The sequence below is a fragment of the Anser brachyrhynchus genome (genome assembly GCF_964034855.1).
Source record: "Anser brachyrhynchus genome assembly, chromosome: 15".
Classification (NCBI taxonomy): domain Eukaryota; kingdom Metazoa; phylum Chordata; class Aves; order Anseriformes; family Anatidae; genus Anser; species Anser brachyrhynchus.
In genome coordinates, this window is record NC_137733.1 from 18,007,276 (window position 1) to 18,027,450 (window position 20,175).

The following is a 20,175-nucleotide window of genomic DNA, read 5'->3' on the forward strand; positions in this document are numbered from 1 at the left end:
TATATTATTTCTGCTACTAGGATCCTAGAACAATCAAACCACCAGAAGGGTCTTTGCACTTTTGTTCTGCTAGATTGCTGAGCACAATACCATGCCCTATCACATTGCTTCTGGTTTGGAATGTGTGAGAAAGAGGCAATTTGAGCAAATTATCTTTCACACTCTTCTCTGTGTGAAAAAGATGAATGTAAATAAATCCAGACAAAATATCCCTCAGCGTTTGGGACTACGTATGAACTATGGATGGGGAAATCCTATTACTTCCATATTCCCTAGCAGTTCACATGCTTACAGGCTGATCATGTGAGTGCACAATGTGCACTTGACACGTTTCTGTCAGATGTGCTCAGAGACCTAGGTATTTAGCAGGTAGATAATGTACCATTATTTTTTCTTAAAGAAAATTAAAAAAAAAAAAAAAAAAGAAAAGAGAGAGAGAAAAAAGAAAAGAAAAGTACTTGTATCTCAAAGTATTTGCTTGTAGGAAAGGGTGACCAAAGGAGTGCTAAAGATGATCAGTTATATTTCTTAATAGTAGAATGGATTGCTCCGGAGAATGTGCACTTGGGACTAGCCTTCATGAGTGGAGAAATGTGCGTGCTGGTACAGACACACTATTGCCTGTCAGTGTTTAGCTTCCTAGGTATAATTTAGTGTCCTACCTTTCTTTAGTGCCTGTTGCTGCTGCCTCTCAAAAAGACTGAAGCAAAGGAAGGGGTTCTGGCCAAGGGAGAGTAGGTCATTTGTGGTTAATAGCTAACATGTAAGGAATGGAAGTAGAGTATTAAATGGGCCAGGTCTGCTGTGCCTGTTCCCACTGCATGCCACTCGTATCTTAGTGTGAGAGGGAGAGCAGAGCACATTTCTGGAATAGCACAGAGCAGCTGCAAAATCAGAGCCTCAAGCCTCTAACTTCCTCTAAGCTTTAGGTGAGCACAGCAGACCATACGAGTTGCAACAGAAAAAAATGCGCTGACAAAACTGTATACTCCATATAATGATGGCAGAGGTGGGCTATGACCTTGGAGTCCTGCATGTCTGTTGTGCCTCTTTCAACTAGAGGAGCATGATTCTTTTGTTTGCAGAGCTAGCATATGATATCACATGTATCAAATGAAATTCAAGCATGTTTAAGATTCTTATGCACACAGTTCCACATGAAACCCTTGCTTATGTTCTTGTATGACACTTCAGTTTCATATTTTATTTGGCCTTTGTAGAACTGAGCTTGTCTTACCTGTATCCATCCAAAGGTAAGTGACGCAAGGATCCTTTTTTGTACCTGTCCCTTTGACCCTATTACGTTTCTCTACACAATTCTTCTGTCTTCCTTTTTCTGTCATGCCAAATATAAGCTTCTTGTCCCCACCTTCAAGTCACTGACCACCTCCCCTTTTGCTTGTCATCTGTCACTTCCATACCAAGAAGTCAACTCTATGATACTAGCTTCCAGCTCCAACTAGATCATCAAAAAAATCCCACATTAATTTCTACCATGCTATCGCTTACACTCTGAAGGTGCTGCTTACAGCTCTCTCTTGAGCTACCTCAGCCTCATTTTTCAAGTCTCTCCTTAAAGCTCTGCTTTGCTGAGTTCCTATAAACCAGATAATGTCTAGGCTGACCATATGCTGAGACTGTAGGGACCACCACCTTGTATTACTTCCCCTCTCTATAGTATCTATCAATTCATTTATTTTACACTGTACATTCCTAAAAGCAAAGGCCATCTTTTTGTTTTGTGTTGTACTGGACCTCAGATGTGGGGGGTGAGGCAAAACTTTCAATACGGATTTCTGGTAATACAGCAGAAGAACATAGCAATAACAGTCGACCATCTGTTCATCTGTTGATTTGGGAAATCTATGTTCATTGTAAAAATTCTGGTTGAAACGACTTTTGGGAAATGGAAGCTGATAGAACTACAGGAAGGGGTGAAAAAGGTGTGGCTACAAAGTCTCATTTTCTTGACCAGATAGTAGGCAGAACTCTGTCCTGGAAACATGTGGAAAGGATGGAAATACTGTTGAAACCAGCTGAGACCATCTAGGAACTTGAGGTTACCAGTCATCTGCTGGTGCTGAACCAACACCTGGAATTGTGGCAGCACACCTGGTGTGTCCTTTCAGGACTTTCCCTCGGACATTTATTTGGTCTTTTTCTTCTATACAGATTGAAGGTGGTTCTTCTGCTTTCCTCTGGCACCCCCACACCTCCACCACCCCAAGTTTTCACTGGGCTTTTCTGCCTTCACGCACAACTTGGGCCGTGTTGCAGGAACTGGGAGTTGGAACAAAAAAAAAGCATCAAGCAACCTGCCTGGGAAGTTGATGTGCATTCCAGTCCCCCAGCTGCTGTAATGCTGGCCTTGGTACTAGGATATAGGGCAGACAGCCCATGCCAACAAGATGTTGCCTAGCAATCTGATATCTTTCTACGATGAGATGACTAGCTGAGTAGATGAGGGGAGAGTGGTGGATGTGGTCTACCTTGACTTCAGCAAGGCTTTTGACACTGTCTCCCATAACATCCTCATAGACAAGCTCAGGAAGTGTGGCCTAGATGAGTGAACAGTGAGGTGGATTGATCACTGGCTGGATGGCAGAGCTCAGAGGGTTGTGCTCAGTGGTGCAGTCTAGGTGGAGGCGCGCAGCTAGCGGTGTCCCCCGGGAGTCAGTACTGGGTCCAGTGTTCAACTTATTTATCAATGTCCTGGACAATGGAATGAAGTGCACCCTCAGCAAGTTTGCTGATGACACAAAGCTGGGAGGAGTGGCTGATACCCCAGAGAGCAGTGCTGCCATTCAGAGTGACCTCGACAGGCTGGAGGGTTGGGCCGAGAGGAAAATTCATGAAATTCAACAAGGGCAAGTAACGGGTCCTGCACCTAGGGAGGAATAACCCCAAGCACCAGTACAGGCTGGGGGCTGACCTGCTGGAGTACAGCTCTGCGGAGAGGAACCTGGGAGTCCTGGTGGACAGCAGGCTGACCGCGAGTCAGCAATGTGCCCTTGTGGCCAAGAACGCCAATGGTATCCTGGGGTGCATTTGGAAGAGTGTTGCCAGCAGGTCAAGGGAGGTGAGCCTCCCCCTCTGCTCAGCCCTGGTGAGGCCACACCTGGAGTATTGTGTCCAGCTGTGGGCTCCCCAGTACAAGAGGGACATAGAACTACTGGAACAAGTTCAGAGGAGGGCTATGAAAATAATTAGAGGACTGAAGCACCTGTCGTATGAGGACAGGCTGAGAGAACTGGGCCTGCTTAGCCTGGAAAAGAGAAGACTGAGGGGAGGCCTCATCAATGTGTATAAACATCTGAGGGGAGGGTGTCAAGAAGATGGAGCCAGTCTTTTCAGTTGTGCCCAGTGACAGGACGAGAGGCAGTGGGCACAAACTAAAGCACAGGAGGTTGCGGATGAATATGAGAGGGCATTTCTTTACTGTGAGGGTGACAGAGCACTGGAACAGGTTGCCCAGAGAGGTTTCAGAGTCTCCTTCTCTGAAGATATTCAAAATCTGCCTGGATGTCATCCTGTGCAATGTGCTCTAGGTGATCCTGCTCAGCAGGGGGGTTGGACTAGATGATCTTCAGAGGTCCCTTCCAACCTTGGCCATTCTGTGATTCTGTAGTGGTGCTGGCATATCATCTGTTTCTTCTTGGTTCCTGGCTTGATTATCAGCTTCTTGCTCCCCTGCTGCTGAGAAAAGAACGGGCAGTGTTCAGAGATGATGGCCACTGGGAGGAATGATGAATGACTGCTAGGCCACTGAGAATCCCTTCCCTCCATTCTCACCAAAACTGAAAAGTGCTTTTGCACTTGTCTCGTTTTTGCCCCATTCTATGCCTGTCTGCTGTCCAGTACCAAGAGAAGCTAAGGATTGAATTGTTTCTGTTCACCTTGCCACATGGCCTATCAAAACTTTCATATTGACTTACAGAAGAGGAAGAGAATGTCACTGAAGCAGTCGTTTTCTTCTGGGACTTGCCAAGACAATTTATCTGTGATCAGTCTGGGCTATCGTTAGCTCAACCTGCCTTAGGGTAATGTGGCAATTCCTTTTCCGCAGCTGAGCAATTTGAAATGTGGGAAGCACAGTGAGTACAAAACATGAGAAAAGGCACCTAAGTATCTGTAGGATTCTATTAAAACTTGCAGTAATTTTCTTGCAAGACTAAACTCATTGCAAGTATGAGCAGACACAACACAGATAGCTTCACTAATGTCTCTGTGCTTGAAACCAGCAGTTCCCCTGAGCACTACAAATGTACAGGTATTTCCTTTCTTCATAAATGGGAGGTGTCTGGCTGTTACTGAGAAGTAATTCTGCCTGTTTTTGAACACGTTTTCTAGGACGTACGCTAGGTTTTCCCTTGCAAGGTTGAAGGTTGAAGATTGCAGATGTTAAGAGAATGTTATCATGATCACTTTAGCACAGAAAATTGTAACTAACAAGTCCTGCATCAATCTCAGGGCTTCCATCTCAACAAAGGATTTTTTTTTTTTTTTTAAGATACCTAACCAAGATTTACAGACTACAAGCGTTGGATCGTATGTTTGGGCAAGAGGTTTCAGCAATAAATGAAGTGTCCCTTTGCACAAATTCTACTGTCTGTCTTCATTTCTGTTTGACTATCCATCTTCAGTGTCCAACTACTGGATTCTTTCATCTTTCTCTAGTAGATTTTAAAATGATACTTTTCTCCTACATGAAATACTCTTTCATCCTACCTGAAATACTCTTCCCATGTAGCTACTTCTGGATGGTATAAAATTGCTTCTTAACTTTTCCTTTGGGTAAGAGATTTAGTTAATATTTAGTTGTTCATGCTGAGGAAAGTTATTAAATCATGCTCATAAGCCTTTTCAGAATTAGGTTTTAATCTTTTTTCAGCAATATTTTGTTCAAACTGTGGAGCCCAATAGAAGAACTAATAATGGCATTATGAATGCTGCAGCTACAGTAGCTGCAGTAACATTTCTTTTAATTGATAAGCATCCATGGTCTGTGTGATAGCTCTTGTAATTGCATTAATGTACTGCAGGCTCTCGTTCACTGGTTATCTGCTACTTCCCCAAAATCATTTTCTGATAAACTTTTCAGAATTCAGTTTTCCATTACCGAGTTATAACAAATATTCATGACTTCTAACATACAAATTGTTTTGGTTTTTTGTTTGTTTGTTTTGTTTTGTTTTGTTCCAGGTGAGATAGACAGCCAGTAAATGTCTGGCACATTTCATATATTGCAGAACTGGATAAAGAGTTGGTGTTTGGTTGGTTGGTTGGGTGGGGTGGGGAGGGGTGGAAGGGGAGTGGAAGGAGTGTTAACAAATTAGTTATGTTTACCTGGAAATAGGTAATTACCTGTTTTAGTTATCTTGACATATGCTTGTTCGTTTGTGTGCTTGGGCAAGTTCTTGTAAGCATATGTATAATTCTACTTGTGCATGTACTTATGCAGCTCTCTCTATTTCATATTTAGTCAGTCTTACTGTACTTATCACAGGGATCGTATGCAACCCTGATTAGAATGATAAACAGGAGAGACTTCATGCCTCCCAGCCTCCCCCAGCTAAACTCAGCTAACGGTGACACTTCCTCTCTACAACCCCCACGCTGAAGAAGGTCTGCAGCAAAACAGGATATTTACCAAAAAAAACATAAATGAGGAGGTGGTGAAATGGAAGCCAGAAAGATTCCTTTTCTTTTGATCAGTTTCTGATATGTTGTAGTTATTTTACTATTTAATCCAGAATAGCAACACTGTAAGGAAGCATAATTATAGGAAAGAGGTTGATACAGGGATGCTGCTGTTTAGTTGTCTGAAATGCGGGACTGGAAGGATACTTCTGGTCATGGAGTCCAGCTCCTGCTGCTGTAGACATCATACCATTTAATAACTTCAATAAAACAATACCACTAATTGAAATATCACACTGCTTGCTAAGCATAGGCTCTTAGTCATTCACTCCCATTTAAGTCTACTTCAGGCCTCTTGCTGGTTAGAAACCACATTCAGTTGGTAGCCTGGCTGTACCCATTTGGCCTTGTGCAAATGTTGTTCTTAGTGTTTTTCCCATCCTGATGTTTATCTTTCTCTTTTCCCCAACTGTTTCTGAAAGAGAGAACATAGGCCCTGGCATTGCCCAAAGCAAGCCAAGCTCTTTCAAGTCAGAACATTTTCACAGCCTTCTGTTACCCCAAACCAAGAGCTCAGTTCAGTATCCATGCTGGGCAAGCCATGCAAACAACATCCCTCCAATATTTTTGAAATTTTCAAATAACTCTTTTTGTCTAAATTCAAAAGCGGGCTCTTTTTACACACTCACTCCACATTTTCTGGGCTCCAGGCTGAGTCATGGGCTTCCTAGAGCAACACACTACCTGCAGAGGTGCTGGGCTTTTTTGGAGCATTAAGGAAACAGCAAATATTGCAAGCTGGAAGCATCTTATAACACACCATGTATTACTGAGTAGACTAGGTCAGGTTTCTTCATATTAAACTTCTGTTTGCTGATTTATCATGAAATCAGAAACTTTATATGGAACTTCTGTTTAAGAAGAAAGACAGGGAATCCCACATAACCTCAGAGAGAGACAGCATTCAATATTGCACACTGCAATATTTCAAATATCTATACAGTCTCCTTCAGTAAACTGGGGCAATGACTAGGTCCTAAGTATTCCACATCCCAGATGAGTGCTTTGACCAGGAACGTATCAGTTGTTCTCTCCATTTCTGCCTTCTGAAATTTTCTTTGGCAGCAAGGAAATACTTATGGGAAGAAAATACAATCCCAAGATTCTCATGCTGTAGGTGAGCAACTTGGTTATCTGCCTGGAATTGTGGCTTCTTGTGTGTGTGTGTGTAAGAGAGAGAGAGAGAATTATGGTAGGTCTTGGTTTTATTCAGCTATGAAATGGGAAAAAGTCTGAAACAAAAAGTCTTTAGGATAGAACACCCTTTTCTATCCCAGCTTTTGTACCTGACCTCAAACCCTTTCACAGTAGCTCAGGGCAACTCCAAGTGGCTTAAAGAAAGGATCCCTCAAAATTTTCATGACATAAGCAGCTCAAGCAAATATTCCTCTAGTAAAGAGAAAACGGAGATTTCTGCCAGGAAACTGCCAGAAAAACAGTTACTTGACTCTGTCAAGTTTAGAAAAAAATTTAAAAATCCATCATTAAATGTAGAGAGCAGTGTTTATTGTGTAGATGGCTTTCAGAAGGTATCTACTGCTGATGGATGAGCTCATGAGAGGAAAACCCACTAAAGACTTGAAGATGCAGAAATTATGCCTGCTCCAGGAGTCCTGAGCTGCAAATATCTGGAGGCTGAGAAGGTTCTCAGAGAAGAATATCTATGCTTTCTCTATCATTACATTCTTCTTTAAGCATCTGTTTTCAGTTACTATCAGAAACAGGACACGAGCCTTCATTCTGATCCACTGTGGCTCTGTGCTGCTCTCAAATTCTCATGTGCCAGGTGCATGCAAAAAAACAAACAAGCAAACAAACAAACAACAAGACCCAAAAATAACAACAAACAACAGAAAAGGAAAGTGGAGAAAAAGACTAAAAAAGATGAATTTGAAGGAATTAAAGATCTGCTTTCAGGTGGCTGGTGCTTTATATTCCTGTGCAAAGTAATATTTGCTGCTGTGAGAAGAACAGTCTCTATAGATGATATGGCATACCTGAGTTGGTGCCATGTCTGACAGACAAGGCTAGCTTGTAACAGGCTTCAGCCTGCTGGTATAACTACTGACAAAACTGCTTCTAACGATTGGTCTGTTTTAGATACTGTCTGGAATGGGACAAGATGTGCAGCAGCTGGGCCTTCACCTGTGCATTACTGCTGTGCTATTCCTTGGTGGAGGACAAGGCAGAGGTAAGGGAAAATCTGGAATAGGTCCACGGTGGAAGCGGTGTATACATGTTCTTGTTTTCATACACAGACACTAAAGAATAGAATACAAGATCTTGTGATTGCACTTTCCGGGGTCCCAGGAACTAGTACATCCGGCTGGCAATGCCATACCTAAGCAACTGAAAACATAGTGGACAAGCTGAACAGCAGAAAAAACAGCCACTGCTCAAGCTCCCTGCCCTAAGTTCTTACACTCATCTCATGCAGAGAAGTGCGGCACAGAGGAAGAATATCATGAGGAAGGCATCAGTAAAGGAAGCGCTAGCAAGTAACATGTTTTAGGCCTCATAAGGTGGTAACATAAATGCAGCTCTGGTCTCCTTCTGCAGAGTTCCCTGGCAGTCTGAGCTGCCTGAATAACTATGTGACTACTGTGAACTGCATGTGGGCAATGGACGAGCCTGTGGGCGATGGACCTTTCTACCTGCACTTCACAAAGTAAGAGCGGCAAGCCAAGAGCTGTCTGTGGTAGTCCTGGCACTGGTGTGGGAAGGACAGCATGGAGGAGCCAAGATGGGGCCTGGCTGGGGGCTGTGCTTGCTTTGGGCACAGCCATCTCAGCCATCTCACTGCTACAATCCTGGGCTGCCTTGGCAGCTGCTCCCTTCGCAGCAGTCTTTCATGGGCGCACAGTCACCAGGGTTACAGCAGAGGTCTCGCACATGCAGCTGCACGGTCTCCTGCAGGCTCAGGGTGGTCCATCAGTCCAGCGTCGTCTGCTGGCAAGGGCCTCTCAGTGCCGAGAGCCCTCCCTTTGAAGCCTTGGTTCTCAGCCATTTGAGGACTTCCAGGCTGACCTTACATGAAGCTGCCTCATCAGTTTCTAATCACCTTGCTGCCTAAAAATTAAACTCCTGCTGGTTTAATCTAGTTTTTATATATATACTTAAATGATTTTGAAAGTCTAGTGAATTATAAGTTTTAGTAACGGGTTTATTATGTGAATAATTTTATCTCTAACAGAAGAAAACCAATGAATAGTTTGCTAAGTGACAGGATAATAAGCATTGTGATATGCTAATTCAAGATTAATGTGTTTAGATGATGTAATAAAGTTGTCTTGATTGCTAAGAACTAGTAAACTCTTACACAAGGGTAAGCCAATCCAGCATTAGATGCCTTATTGTATTCTGATATAGTTTAGTAAAAAATAGCGTAACTCTTAATGATACAGGATTTTAAATCTATGGAAAAAATGCCAACTTCATAAACTTTGGTACCCAGTTTATTGTGGGGCCACAAGCAACACAAAAAATTTACTAATAAATGGCTACATTAGGTGGTTTACCCCCCACTCCCCCCCGCCCCGCCACTTTCCTGGCAGCAATACATAGCAGCCCTCTCACTTTCAGAGGGAGCAGGGGGCAGGTACAGGGTACTACATGCAGCTGCTGGGAGGCTTAGTGCTCTCAGCAGTGAGGTTAGGAGGCCGTTTCCTTCCTCCTTCTTCAACCCTGCTGTCCAGCCAGTTTTAGCATTGCTTTCTCTGCTGTCTGCACTAAGGAGGGACATACTCTTCCTGAATGTGTTGCTGTGCAAAGCTGCCACACGTCTTTCATAAACCATAAAGCAGTTAATCATATGACTTAAAAGAAACTTTCAGCCTTTTCATTTTTTTAGCCTCTGGTCAAAGGGTCAAAACGCCAGCTGCCAACTGACTGCCAGAGACAGCATGCAGAATCAGTATCGTTGCACAATCCACTTAGCCAGCCAGATCTTGGAAACAGATGGTTATAGAGTCTCTCTCCAAGGCAACTTCTTTGGGAGTAATCATACATACATTACCTTTCCAGAATACAGTCCCCGCAAGCACAGTAAGTATGAACCAGCAGTGGAATGAGGCTCTGCCTAGCGTCTTTGGGATGGATCTAACATGCTTTCTGAAAAAGAGTGTCTCAAAGACAGCAAGTGAAAATAATGGAAGCAAGCCAAATTGTCCATTCCTGCAGAGTACACTACATGGTCTTTATCATTAAGGATGCAGTTCTAGTGTCTCTCTATTTTGACTTTTTTTGGACTTCAGAGAGGGATGGTTCTGGAGCACATTTTGGTTATACTTCTGGTCTTCATCCTGTTTTCTTGTACAATTTTATTGCTTCTATGTTTTTGTTTTGTTTTGTTTTCGAAAGAAATGAAATCATGAGGAATCTAAGTCGTAGATAAAATCCTAGGTCCCATGGCCTGGTACTTTAGACAAATGCCCTAGTAGTTGAAATCTCAGAGCCTGTCTGTACTAGTGTTACATTGGAAGAGCAGAATGAGATATCTGGAGTGGTTCTTTGATTGCAGGACTATCCCCAGGGGCTATTTGAGTTATCATGAATTTATGTCAGTTCTGTAGCTGTTTTGACCTACCCTGTAAGCTAATGCAGACTACTGCTGGTCTTAGTATCACTCTTTAGAACCAGCTTTATCTTCCAAGACTTTAATCAGTCTAGAAACATGCATCTTCTTCTGTGGTATTCCAGTCCCAAATATTGTGGAAAACCTACCTCTCTGTTTGCAGTAAAGCTTGATCCACCTTTGAACATCCAGAGCAACATTACTGCAAGCAAGTGTCAGATATGGTGGAGTGTGCCTTGGTACCTCGTTGAAATTCTTCAATACGAGTTGCAGTACAAGGAGTACAGCGTGTCATGGGAGGTAACTGGATGAGCCACACAGTCATGCTGCCTTGCTCTTGGTGCAATGAATGGCCTTGCCACTCAGCTCAGGGTCTTCTGGAAGCTGACTGTTTTAAGCTAACCTTTCTGTCTTTCCATATCAAGACAGAAAGGTTTTATGTAAAACATCAATAGTGAAGAACAATGCATCATCATCTCCTGAATCCTGCATTCAGAAGATATTCATCATCATGTAGGCCCTATTCTTGCATCCAAGAACAGAGGGTTTGGAGAAGGAAAAAAAAAAAAAAAAAGTTATTAAAAGACCATCCCTTTGCCCAGCCTTTTTAATAGATTTTTTCTTTTTGTAATGATTTGCAGTTTGCATTGAACAAGACACCACCCAGTTCACTACCACAAATAGAAATTGAAGGCACAGAGTTTCACAGTGGTATCTCTTACATTGCACGAGTCCGCTGCAAAGTTTCTGAAAATGAGGATTCATACCATAGTCAGTGGAGTGAGTGGAGCCAGACAACAGTGTTTCAAAGAGCAGGTACAAAGAATATTGTTTTGATCTTAATTCATGTCTTTTCATGTCCATACTAATTTTTAAAAATGAAAGGAGAAAAAAAAAAAAGGAAGATGCTTGGTAAAATGAAGCTTTTTAAAATCAGAATCAGTTTCCTTCAAGTTTTCATAACCAAATTATTTTCCTTGAGGTCTTTAACTGCTTATTTCATTTGTATTGCTTAGTTATTTGGGGATCTATCTTAACTTTCAGGCTTTTTATCTTTTTTTTTTTTTTTGGGGGGGGGATGATTCTTTTCCTAGGTGTACCAGAAGTGTCTGAAAAGCTCTTTAATTCCAGAACTTTGCAGTTCTTGTTCATTCCTCTGAGTTTTGGCACCGTACTCTATTTATTTTGGAACCGCAAGCTTTCTTCAAGGTATGTTATAGTTCCTCTTTAAGTTTCTCTTGATCTTTATGACCTAAAGAGAGTAAACGAAGTGTCCTTATATCCATTTTGCTTCTTGTTTCTGCTGCGCAATCAGATTCTAACATACTCAAAAGCTCTTTTGATGTTCTCAGGATATGACGTGATTCTTGGCTAATGATAACTAATGACCCACTATTCAGTCATTAAGGAGACCAAAGTGCCTTCTTGGCACCCAAGCTCAGCTAAAGGTCAAGGCTGAGGGTCTGTTGGAGTTAAAGAAATTTAAACCTGTTGTGGTTTAACCCGGCCAGCAGCCAAGCACCACACAGCCATTTGCTCACCCTCCCCACCCCCCCCAGGGGGATGGAGGAGAGAATCAGAAAAAAAGTGAAAGCTTGTGTGTTGAGATAAAGACAGTTTATTAGGACAGAAAATAAATGAAAATAATAATAATGATAATAATGCTATTAATGATAATGTGTATAAAACAAGGGATGCACAATGCAATTGCTCACCACCCGCTGACCGATGCCCAGCCTATCCCCGAGCAGCCGGCCCCCCACCCCGGCCAGCCACCCCTATATATTGTTTAGCATGACGTCAGATGGTATGGAATACCCCTTTGGCCAGTTTGGGTCAGCTGTCCTGGTTCTGTCCCCTCCCAGCTCCTGCTGCACACCCAGCCTGCCCGCTGGCAGGACAGTGTGAGAAGCTGAAAAGTTCTTGGCTTAGTGTAAGCACTGCTCTGCAACAATTAAAACATCAGTGTGTTATCAACATTATTCTCATCCTAAATCCAAAACACAGTACCATACCAGCTACTAGAAGGAAAATTAACTCTATCCCAGCCAAAACCAGGACAAAAAAACATGGTAATTTTGAGTTGTCTCATGTAGGTAACCTAAAAGTGGAAGCACACAGCAATCCATAAAGATGGTTAAACTGATATCAATGTTAAGCTATTTGTGACATACCTGCCAGTAGTCAGTATGTGAAATACCAATATAGGCAAACTACACCAACTCAGATTCTGTGTTTCTTGGGTTCTGGGACCAAGTCATACAGGAAAAAAAAAAAAAAAGTGTCTCTAAAACCTTGGTTCAACCATCCTCTATATTCTTTTATGCTGGTAGCACAAAAGCCAGTCTCCTACCTCTTCCCTTTCTGCCTTGACATACATTATTATGCTCCATATACATGTTGCTCTGAGGGAAACAGAATATATGATATTCATATGATAAAATGTTTGTACAGGATAAGCTCTAATGAACGGACTATGATATATGGCAGAATTTCTCTGTCTAAATTTAATGAAACTTGCATGCTCTAAAATACTGCTAGAAAAGGTGGTTTAGATCAAACAAGATGCTAAACAAATGCATAAATAGCTCAGTACATAGAACAAGTAATAGGCTAGTAATGAGTTGAATGCATATAGCATTCCTCAGAAAACTTCGAGAAGGCTGCACTTTGGGTTAGGAACATTGAAAGCATGTCTGAGAGGCAGATAATTGCATACCCACAAGATGTCAGGAACCACATGAAATGAGATTCTACTGCAATCTTTCTATCAGAAGAGTTGGGCTGTCATTTAACCAGTGTGCTATATCATTGAGACAGAATACAGAACAATTGTCTGGTTTTTGATCTTAAAATGTTGTTTTCTCACTTCAGGGCAAAAAGCCTCTCCTGCTTTAACATTCCCACACCAGCTGCTTTCTTTCAGCCACTCTATAATTTGCATAATGGGAATTTTAAGGTAAGAAATGTTTAATTTCTTTCTTATGATCCTCAGCTTATGAGGGGAGGATTTTTTTCCTAGGGTTGATCATTCTAGGTCCTGAGCCTTGTTACCAACATGTAGCTCTGGTCTTCCTGGGACTTCATGGTTTCTCACTTAATTTCCTGCCTCAACATACTAACTACACCACCAGAGTCACTGTCCATCTTCTCTCTCCTTAAAAATAAAACCCCTCCAGTAGCTTGCTCCTTATCCATCCATCACCTGTACTTTTTTCTGCATCCAGAGGATCTTTCCACATATTACCAATAAGTGATGCTTTCGATATCCCCCTTTTTTCAGATGGATAACACTGGTAACCAAGCACAGTATTCAGGGGTTACTTTGGTTTAACAAATCAGGGTTTCCTTTCACAGAGAACTGAGTATTTTGTCTGTTAGGTAGAAAAAGCAGGACCAAGGAATCACCACTCTTTTTCTCAAGTGGCAGCTTCTCCTTAGTAGTTAATCAACATTGCTGCCGTCCTCTAGCATGTTCCTCTAGCATTCCCAATATCTTAAGTATGTTCAAATAGCGTAACTGGAAAAAAAAAAAAAAAGAAAAAAGGTGAAAACAGAACAGATCCCTTTCATGGAAGAAGCAAAAACCAAGAAACATCATTAGTGCACTTGCATTCTCTTGTCTTCCATCTTCTTGTACACTTGCTGAACACGAGAGGTGCATGCCGCCTTCACAAAACCAAAGCAATACAAGCAACTTCCAGTATATTCTGGAGGTAAAATCTTGAAAATTTCACGTGAAATCTTTCTTCAGGGCAGTTAAATGCTATATTCTCTACCCTATTACTGAAATTTTGCCCATTAGATTTGCACTAAACCTCTGGATTGCTGTGCCAAAGCCATACAAAAAGAACTGTCATTCTGAAAATTCCACCTCTGAGCAAAATGTCCTGAACTTACTGATCCTTTCACTAGGACTGGGTTGGACCTAATGAAGCTTGGAATCAACTCAGAAGACAAGAGGCAAGCAGCTCAAACAAAGTGACTACAGATGGAGTTTCTGAGCTAAACACCCAGGAACTGATTTCCCAGATTTCCTTGAAACCTGTGGAAAGCACAAATCTTTTTGCTGCAGAAGAAATGTTTGCCTCTGGTCCAAGCCAGCAGTATGTCCCCAGCAGGTATGTGAGAGCAGAAGAGATGGAAGTGAAGCTGGCACTATTCTTAGCACAAAACCATGCTGATGATACAGTTGGCCTGAAAATTTCTGAAATAATTAAAGCCAACCTTGACAGATCTGACATGGGAAGGAGTTATCCTTCTCACTTACAGCATGGAAAGGGTGACTTCCTTGTGCTTCAGGAATCTTTGGAGATGGCAAATGTGTCCTTCAGCAATAGTGACTATTGCACCTTGTGTGACAATGATACCACAGGAGGTTTGATTGCTGCTGAACTACTGAAGCTCTCTGATGGCAATGGTCTGGTCAAACATCAGAATGATCAGAATGGCCTTCCTTGAGGAATGCTGCCCACAAAGATCTTTTGCTGCCCTCTCATCTCACAACAATGTCCTCCCAAATGGCTTAAATGGTGACTGTGCAGACAATTACAATCATGTATCATTCTTAACTAATTTTTAATTTTTCTACTTCAAGAAAAGATTGTGACCCACTCTTCTGGCTAGCAAATACTATCGCTGGCATGGCCAGGACTGACCACAGCAAAATCTGCCGTCTCAGGAGATACATGACCATGCCTTCCCCCAAATTAACCTCCTGGCAGCCACAGAAGTCCAGCAATCCTTTAGCCTAAGGATGCAGCAGCAGACCTGCTATTTTTCCCCAGAAAGAGCCATTGTAATTGCATGCAAGATGACGATTTCCAAACTTCATTGTGAGACAGCTGCTCTGCTCTCAGCACATAGTTCTTTCCTCACTGTAATTCAGATTAACTCAACATTTACTGTAGCCTGAAAACTAATGCCTGCTGGACTGAGAAGCAGCAATATTTGCAATGTACTGAATCATGATTTAAACCCATTTATTATTTGAGAACTATGTATGACTCTTCATAAAATCATGATAAACTTTTTTTTGCTAAAGATGCTATTTTTGCTTCTTAATGTGGATTCTAAATGGATTCAAACGGTTCATGATTTAATCAGAATTTAGAATTGCACTATTTAAAAATAATTGGGCAGTGGGCCTTGATCTTCATTATCCTGAATAGCTGTAACTTTTTATTTTGCAGAAACTAAGCCCCATGTACTGCTTTGATTTTAACGTAAGTGTATTCCAAGGTTAATTGGCTGGGATTATCTAAGGGAAAAAGGTGAAAAGCAAGAATAATACAACCAAGGTTTCATCACAAAACAGGCCAGGCCCACTGCCTCTCCAGGGATTTCATTTGTTCTCCAGAAGTGACTAGTCTTTTGCCTGTCTGCTTAGCAGGTACAGCCTTTCTGAGCTCAGTTTCTGGAGTTTTACTTTCTGCCATAGAGACAGAAAACCTTATATATGGTTGATTACCCACCAAGCAGATTCTTGGAGTCTTAGTTGCATCTCCTAGGTTTAAAGGGCTCAGCAGTTGTAGCAAGCATATGGAGAAGTGTACATGTACATCTACGCTAACTGGCACATGCATACCTACGATTGCTCACATTCATTCCCTCCTTCTCTTTGGGAATGAGTCATGTGTTTCTGTTGACTATTAGCAGTGACTAGTTTTATCAGTGCAAAGTAAGATTTCATTTATAAGTAAAAAAGTAGACTGAGTAACTCTTCCCCCCAAAAAACGTGCTAAGCCAGAGAACTATTGTGGGAAGTCTTCATCTGTGAGAAAAGCAGCAAAAGAATGAAGTGTCCACAGTCAACTTGGGAGACAGCCACAGAAGGTGCCAGCAGTGGTTTGTATTCAGTGTGGTAAACACAGGGCTTTTCCGATATCTGAAAAAGATATCCCTTTTCCGGTCCTTTGTGCTTTTTATCTTGTAAAAACAATATTCAAGGGTGCTTTTTATATTATACCACAATCTAATGGCAAGAAAATAATCTGATGCTACGATCAGTTGCTATAACCTCCTATGCAGAAGAAAATATGTAAAACAAGACCACATGCCTGCAGGATTTTGGTGATTCCCAAGCTTTTATACCCCTTTTTAGACCAAGCTTTTAGTCTGGCTTGATGCAGCATTCCGGTTTCAAATCTTCAGAATCAGAGGGATGCTTCCTAAAATTGTCAAATCAATTGTATCTTAAATCTCTCATATCTAGACAGCCCTTGCATACGAACATGTCTGCACAGAAAACGAAGCAGTTTCATGAAGACTTGTTTACTTAAAAAGGTATTCTAAACTAGTAATACATGCAAAAGGATAAAGGGAACAATTATAATCAGATATGAGCATAAGGAGCAGCAGGTTGGGCTACGGAAGGGAGAACATAAAACTTAACGAGATAGAGAAGCAAAAGCAAATAGAGAGACTGAACGTAGTGTCTTTTTCTATCACCACAGGCCCCTCCAGACCAGCATAACCCCTCATTTGATGAGAGAATGTATGCTCTTTCAAAGAGCCATCCACATTTTCACTCATGCATACATTCTTCTCGCTAATGAAATCACCAAAAATTAAAAATAGTCATTTTAATCTTCAGTAATTTAATCTAATCTACAGATCTGTTCCTGCTAAAGGCACTACTGAAATTCTGAAGAGAGAAGCACTAATCAAGAACAGAGATCTAAACTATCAGTTTTAAAGCAAGAACTGTAGTATTTGATGACACACATTTTTGCGCTGGTGATAGTAATTGGTAAAGAGGAGGGGTTGTTCTTTTTATGCTAGAAAAGGGAGTTAACACACAACAGGGGGAGGGGTGCTTTTTTGTTTTTAACAGCATGCAAACCAGGGATTAAGTTGCAACACAAAGCTGCAACGCTTGGATTGCTTCTTCCTTGACATTCATGAATAGAGCAAGTTAATTGGCAAAATCTGAAAGCCCGGTGTTAAGCCTTATCATTTTAGGGCTGTTGGACAGATTGCTTTGATCTACACACTTCTGATCTTCACTGCCTATTGCAGTGAAGCACAGAAACTGCTGCAGCAATGTCAACACTAGACATTGTGTGTCCACAGTCCAGTATTATGCAGTACTTGCCCGTGTCTCGAAGCAGTATAGTTATATTCATTTGATACCACAGACCCAAAACTATATGGCTTTCTGAGCCAAGCTGACTGATACGATGCCTAATACAGGCAGTGGCAGAGTAATATGCACCAGACAGATCTAAATAAAGCATCCATTTAAAAAAGAAATAGGGGCATTGGTGTGGACAACTCAAGACTTTTTCATAACATGCTTTCACATTCAAAAACAGACAATAGATATCTTCAGAATGAGATTCAGAGTACTAGAGAAAAAAATTACAGATGCTTTCACATAAATCAATAGCATGCCTCACTTGGTTTCTGTGTGTAGAACTGGTTACCTCACCTTTGCAATGAGATCACAGGTTTTAGTAGCTTGCACAGTAGTTTCCCACAGCTATTGCAGTAGGAGGTGCAACAGTGCCAAACACATAGGTACTACAACATTTTGACTCCTAATACCAGTTTCTTTTAAACGATTGATATGCTATTTAAAGACTGTTGACCCCTCACATCACTTTCTCTTACCTTCTTGCCCTAAAATCATGAGGAAATGGCCTCAAGTTGTACTAGGGGAGGTTTAGGTTAGATACCAGGAAGAGTTTCCTCATGAAGAGGGTGGTCAAGCATTGGAACAGGCTGCCCAGGGAAGTGGTGCAGTCCCCATCCGTGGTGGTATTTTAAGAGACGTGTGAGCATGGCATTGAGGGACATAGTTTAGTGATGGGACTCAGCAGGTCAGGTTGATGGCGGAAGATCTTTTCCTACCTAGATGATTCTGTGGTTTTATGCCTCTCATAACTTCTGATGTTTGTTATATTCAAAGTTTTCCTATTACTGCAACAAGGTTGTTAGCATTTGCAAACCACGTATTAAAAAATAATATATCTCTTTGGGTTTAATACCATACATGTGATTTTCACGTGTGCAGTCAGTTATGAAAATGCTTTCTGTAGCCACAAGATTCAGAACACAGACAGAATACATTTCTCTGTAAAGAGAATTGCTGCGTGCCATCTATCTTAGTGTCATGGCCTTAAGTGCAGCGATAGGCCTTAACTGGCCTGACCAGTGTCACCTGGGACCCCTACTCCACATCCTTGGCCCATCACCTGGAAGATCCATTTAGCTTTCATTTAGGTCTATGTCTGTCTCCAATTCTGTCTCCATGTCATTTCCTGGATGGCCTCTGGGCCTGGGATGTAAGTACATTATATAATGGATGAAAGCTGTGGACTGATAATGTAGTTTATCTCCAGTCCTGCCTCTGAATCACAACTGGATCCTGAAACCATGTTGTAGCCTCATTTCTAGCTCTACCTCCTAGAAGGACCTTGGACTTTTGTTAGAGCTTTGTCTACAGGTCCACCTTCATCCCTGCTGCTCCTGTGCGGATCCTGGACCTGGTCCATCACCTCGACTTGTTTGGGAGTATCAGCAAACCCTGTTACCAAGCTCTGCCCACTTTGTTCAGACCAGGCAGGACTATGCTTCACTTTGTGTGGTGAGGGACTGCTGGTGCTGGGATGGCCTTACTTGCCCCACCCTGTGTTAGGGCAGCCTTGTCTTGTGCTGCTCCCTGACACGTTGTACTAATGCCTTCTTAGACAGCATATTGTCCAACATGTCATTGCCCTCTGCTGGAAGATTACCGGTTTCACAGACTTCAAAGGTGTATAGTAGAATCACAGAATAGTTTGGTTGGAAGGGACCTTTAAAGATCATCTTGATCCAACACAACTGCCATGGGTAGGGACATAGTTCACTGGATTAGGCTGCTAAAACTAGAGTAGGCTTTTTCTAAGTTTTGAGTCAGTTTAGATGTCATGTGACAGGTGAAGGTGAGCACCCTGTGCTGCAGAAGAATGTACTTGCACTTGGTTCGGTTCTTGGAAAATTACAAAGACATTTCCTGAGGAATGCTGTTGAGGGCATACAGTCTTGCAGACTAGGAAAATATTTGTAACTTAATCAGGGAAAAGCATAAGATCCTCTTATCATATAAGGCTAGGCAGAAGAATGGTACTGTTATTATTAGTAGTAATAAATACTATGGTATCATGAAAATAAATTACTTCTGGGAAATACTGGATTATGGTAAGGAGACTAGGAAAAACTCTGCCAAGTAGCAAAAACCTTATTAATAGCTCTGATAGGGCATTGATACTGTAACAGTGTCTGTGGCTACTGAGCACGATGCCACTCTGCTGGTTTTCAAGTACGTGAAGTCAAATAGATCCTTTGCATCTTTTTGTTTCACTAGCACAATATAGTTTGACTATGAAGATAATTAATATGATTCATTTTAACAAGATGATAGTAGCATATAGAGAATTTGACTTAAACCACTTAACAGGTTTGTTAAATTCTGCAGGGCTAGATAGAATTCACTGTAAAGTATTTTTGCAAAACAAACACCTTCAGGAAGATGTAAATCAGTTGGAAAGAATCCCGAAAAGAAAATACAGCCTGTAAGAAAGGCCAAGAATTTGGATAGTCTGAAAAAGAGAGGGGTGAAGGTATGAATATATATATAATATATGCACATATATATATTTAAAAAGGAATATTGTGATCTGTTGTCCTACGTGTCCATGAAGCAAAAAATCACCATGCAAGAAAGTTGATTTACATTGTCTATTGTAAAAATCTTTCTAAAGTAGTTTACCAGTAGGACACTGCAAGACTGCTGTCCTGCCCAACTGCCCCAGCCCTATTTGAGGCTAATTATCTGTACTTTGTAGATTCTGATGTGGTTCTGCCAAAAATATGGTTTCCTTGTATTACCATTTTGAGTAATTTCTTGACATTCAATA

The 20,175-nt window shown here is 41.5% G+C and overlaps 1 protein-coding gene across 3 annotated transcripts in view; it reads left to right on the forward strand.

Annotated features, from left to right (window-relative positions):
• The window catches only part of LOC308178099 (interleukin-9 receptor-like), a 22,137-nt gene extending 4,987 nt beyond the window's left edge, over nucleotides 1–17,150 (forward strand). The window contains exons 2-10 of one of the 3 annotated variants that reach the window (XM_080556144.1): nucleotides 1,221–1,253; nucleotides 7,801–7,891; nucleotides 8,260–8,368; nucleotides 9,551–9,744; nucleotides 10,437–10,573; nucleotides 10,915–11,089; nucleotides 11,368–11,482; nucleotides 13,148–13,232; nucleotides 14,189–17,149. In XM_080556144.1, the coding sequence (XP_080412270.1) occupies nucleotides 7,813–7,891; nucleotides 8,260–8,368; nucleotides 9,551–9,744; nucleotides 10,437–10,573; nucleotides 10,915–11,089; nucleotides 11,368–11,482; nucleotides 13,148–13,232; nucleotides 14,189–14,734 (1,440 nt within the window). In that variant the 5' untranslated portion in view covers nucleotides 1,221–1,253; nucleotides 7,801–7,812 and the 3' untranslated portion in view covers nucleotides 14,735–17,149. Of the gene's footprint in view, nucleotides 1–1,220; nucleotides 1,254–7,800; nucleotides 7,892–7,958; nucleotides 8,369–9,550; nucleotides 9,745–10,436; nucleotides 10,574–10,914; nucleotides 11,090–11,367; nucleotides 11,483–13,147; nucleotides 13,233–14,188 lie in introns of those variants that run through there. The other 2 variants (XM_080556143.1, XM_080556145.1) reach the window with 2 other exon arrangements.
• The last annotated feature ends 3,025 nt before the right edge of the window (nucleotides 17,151–20,175 follow it).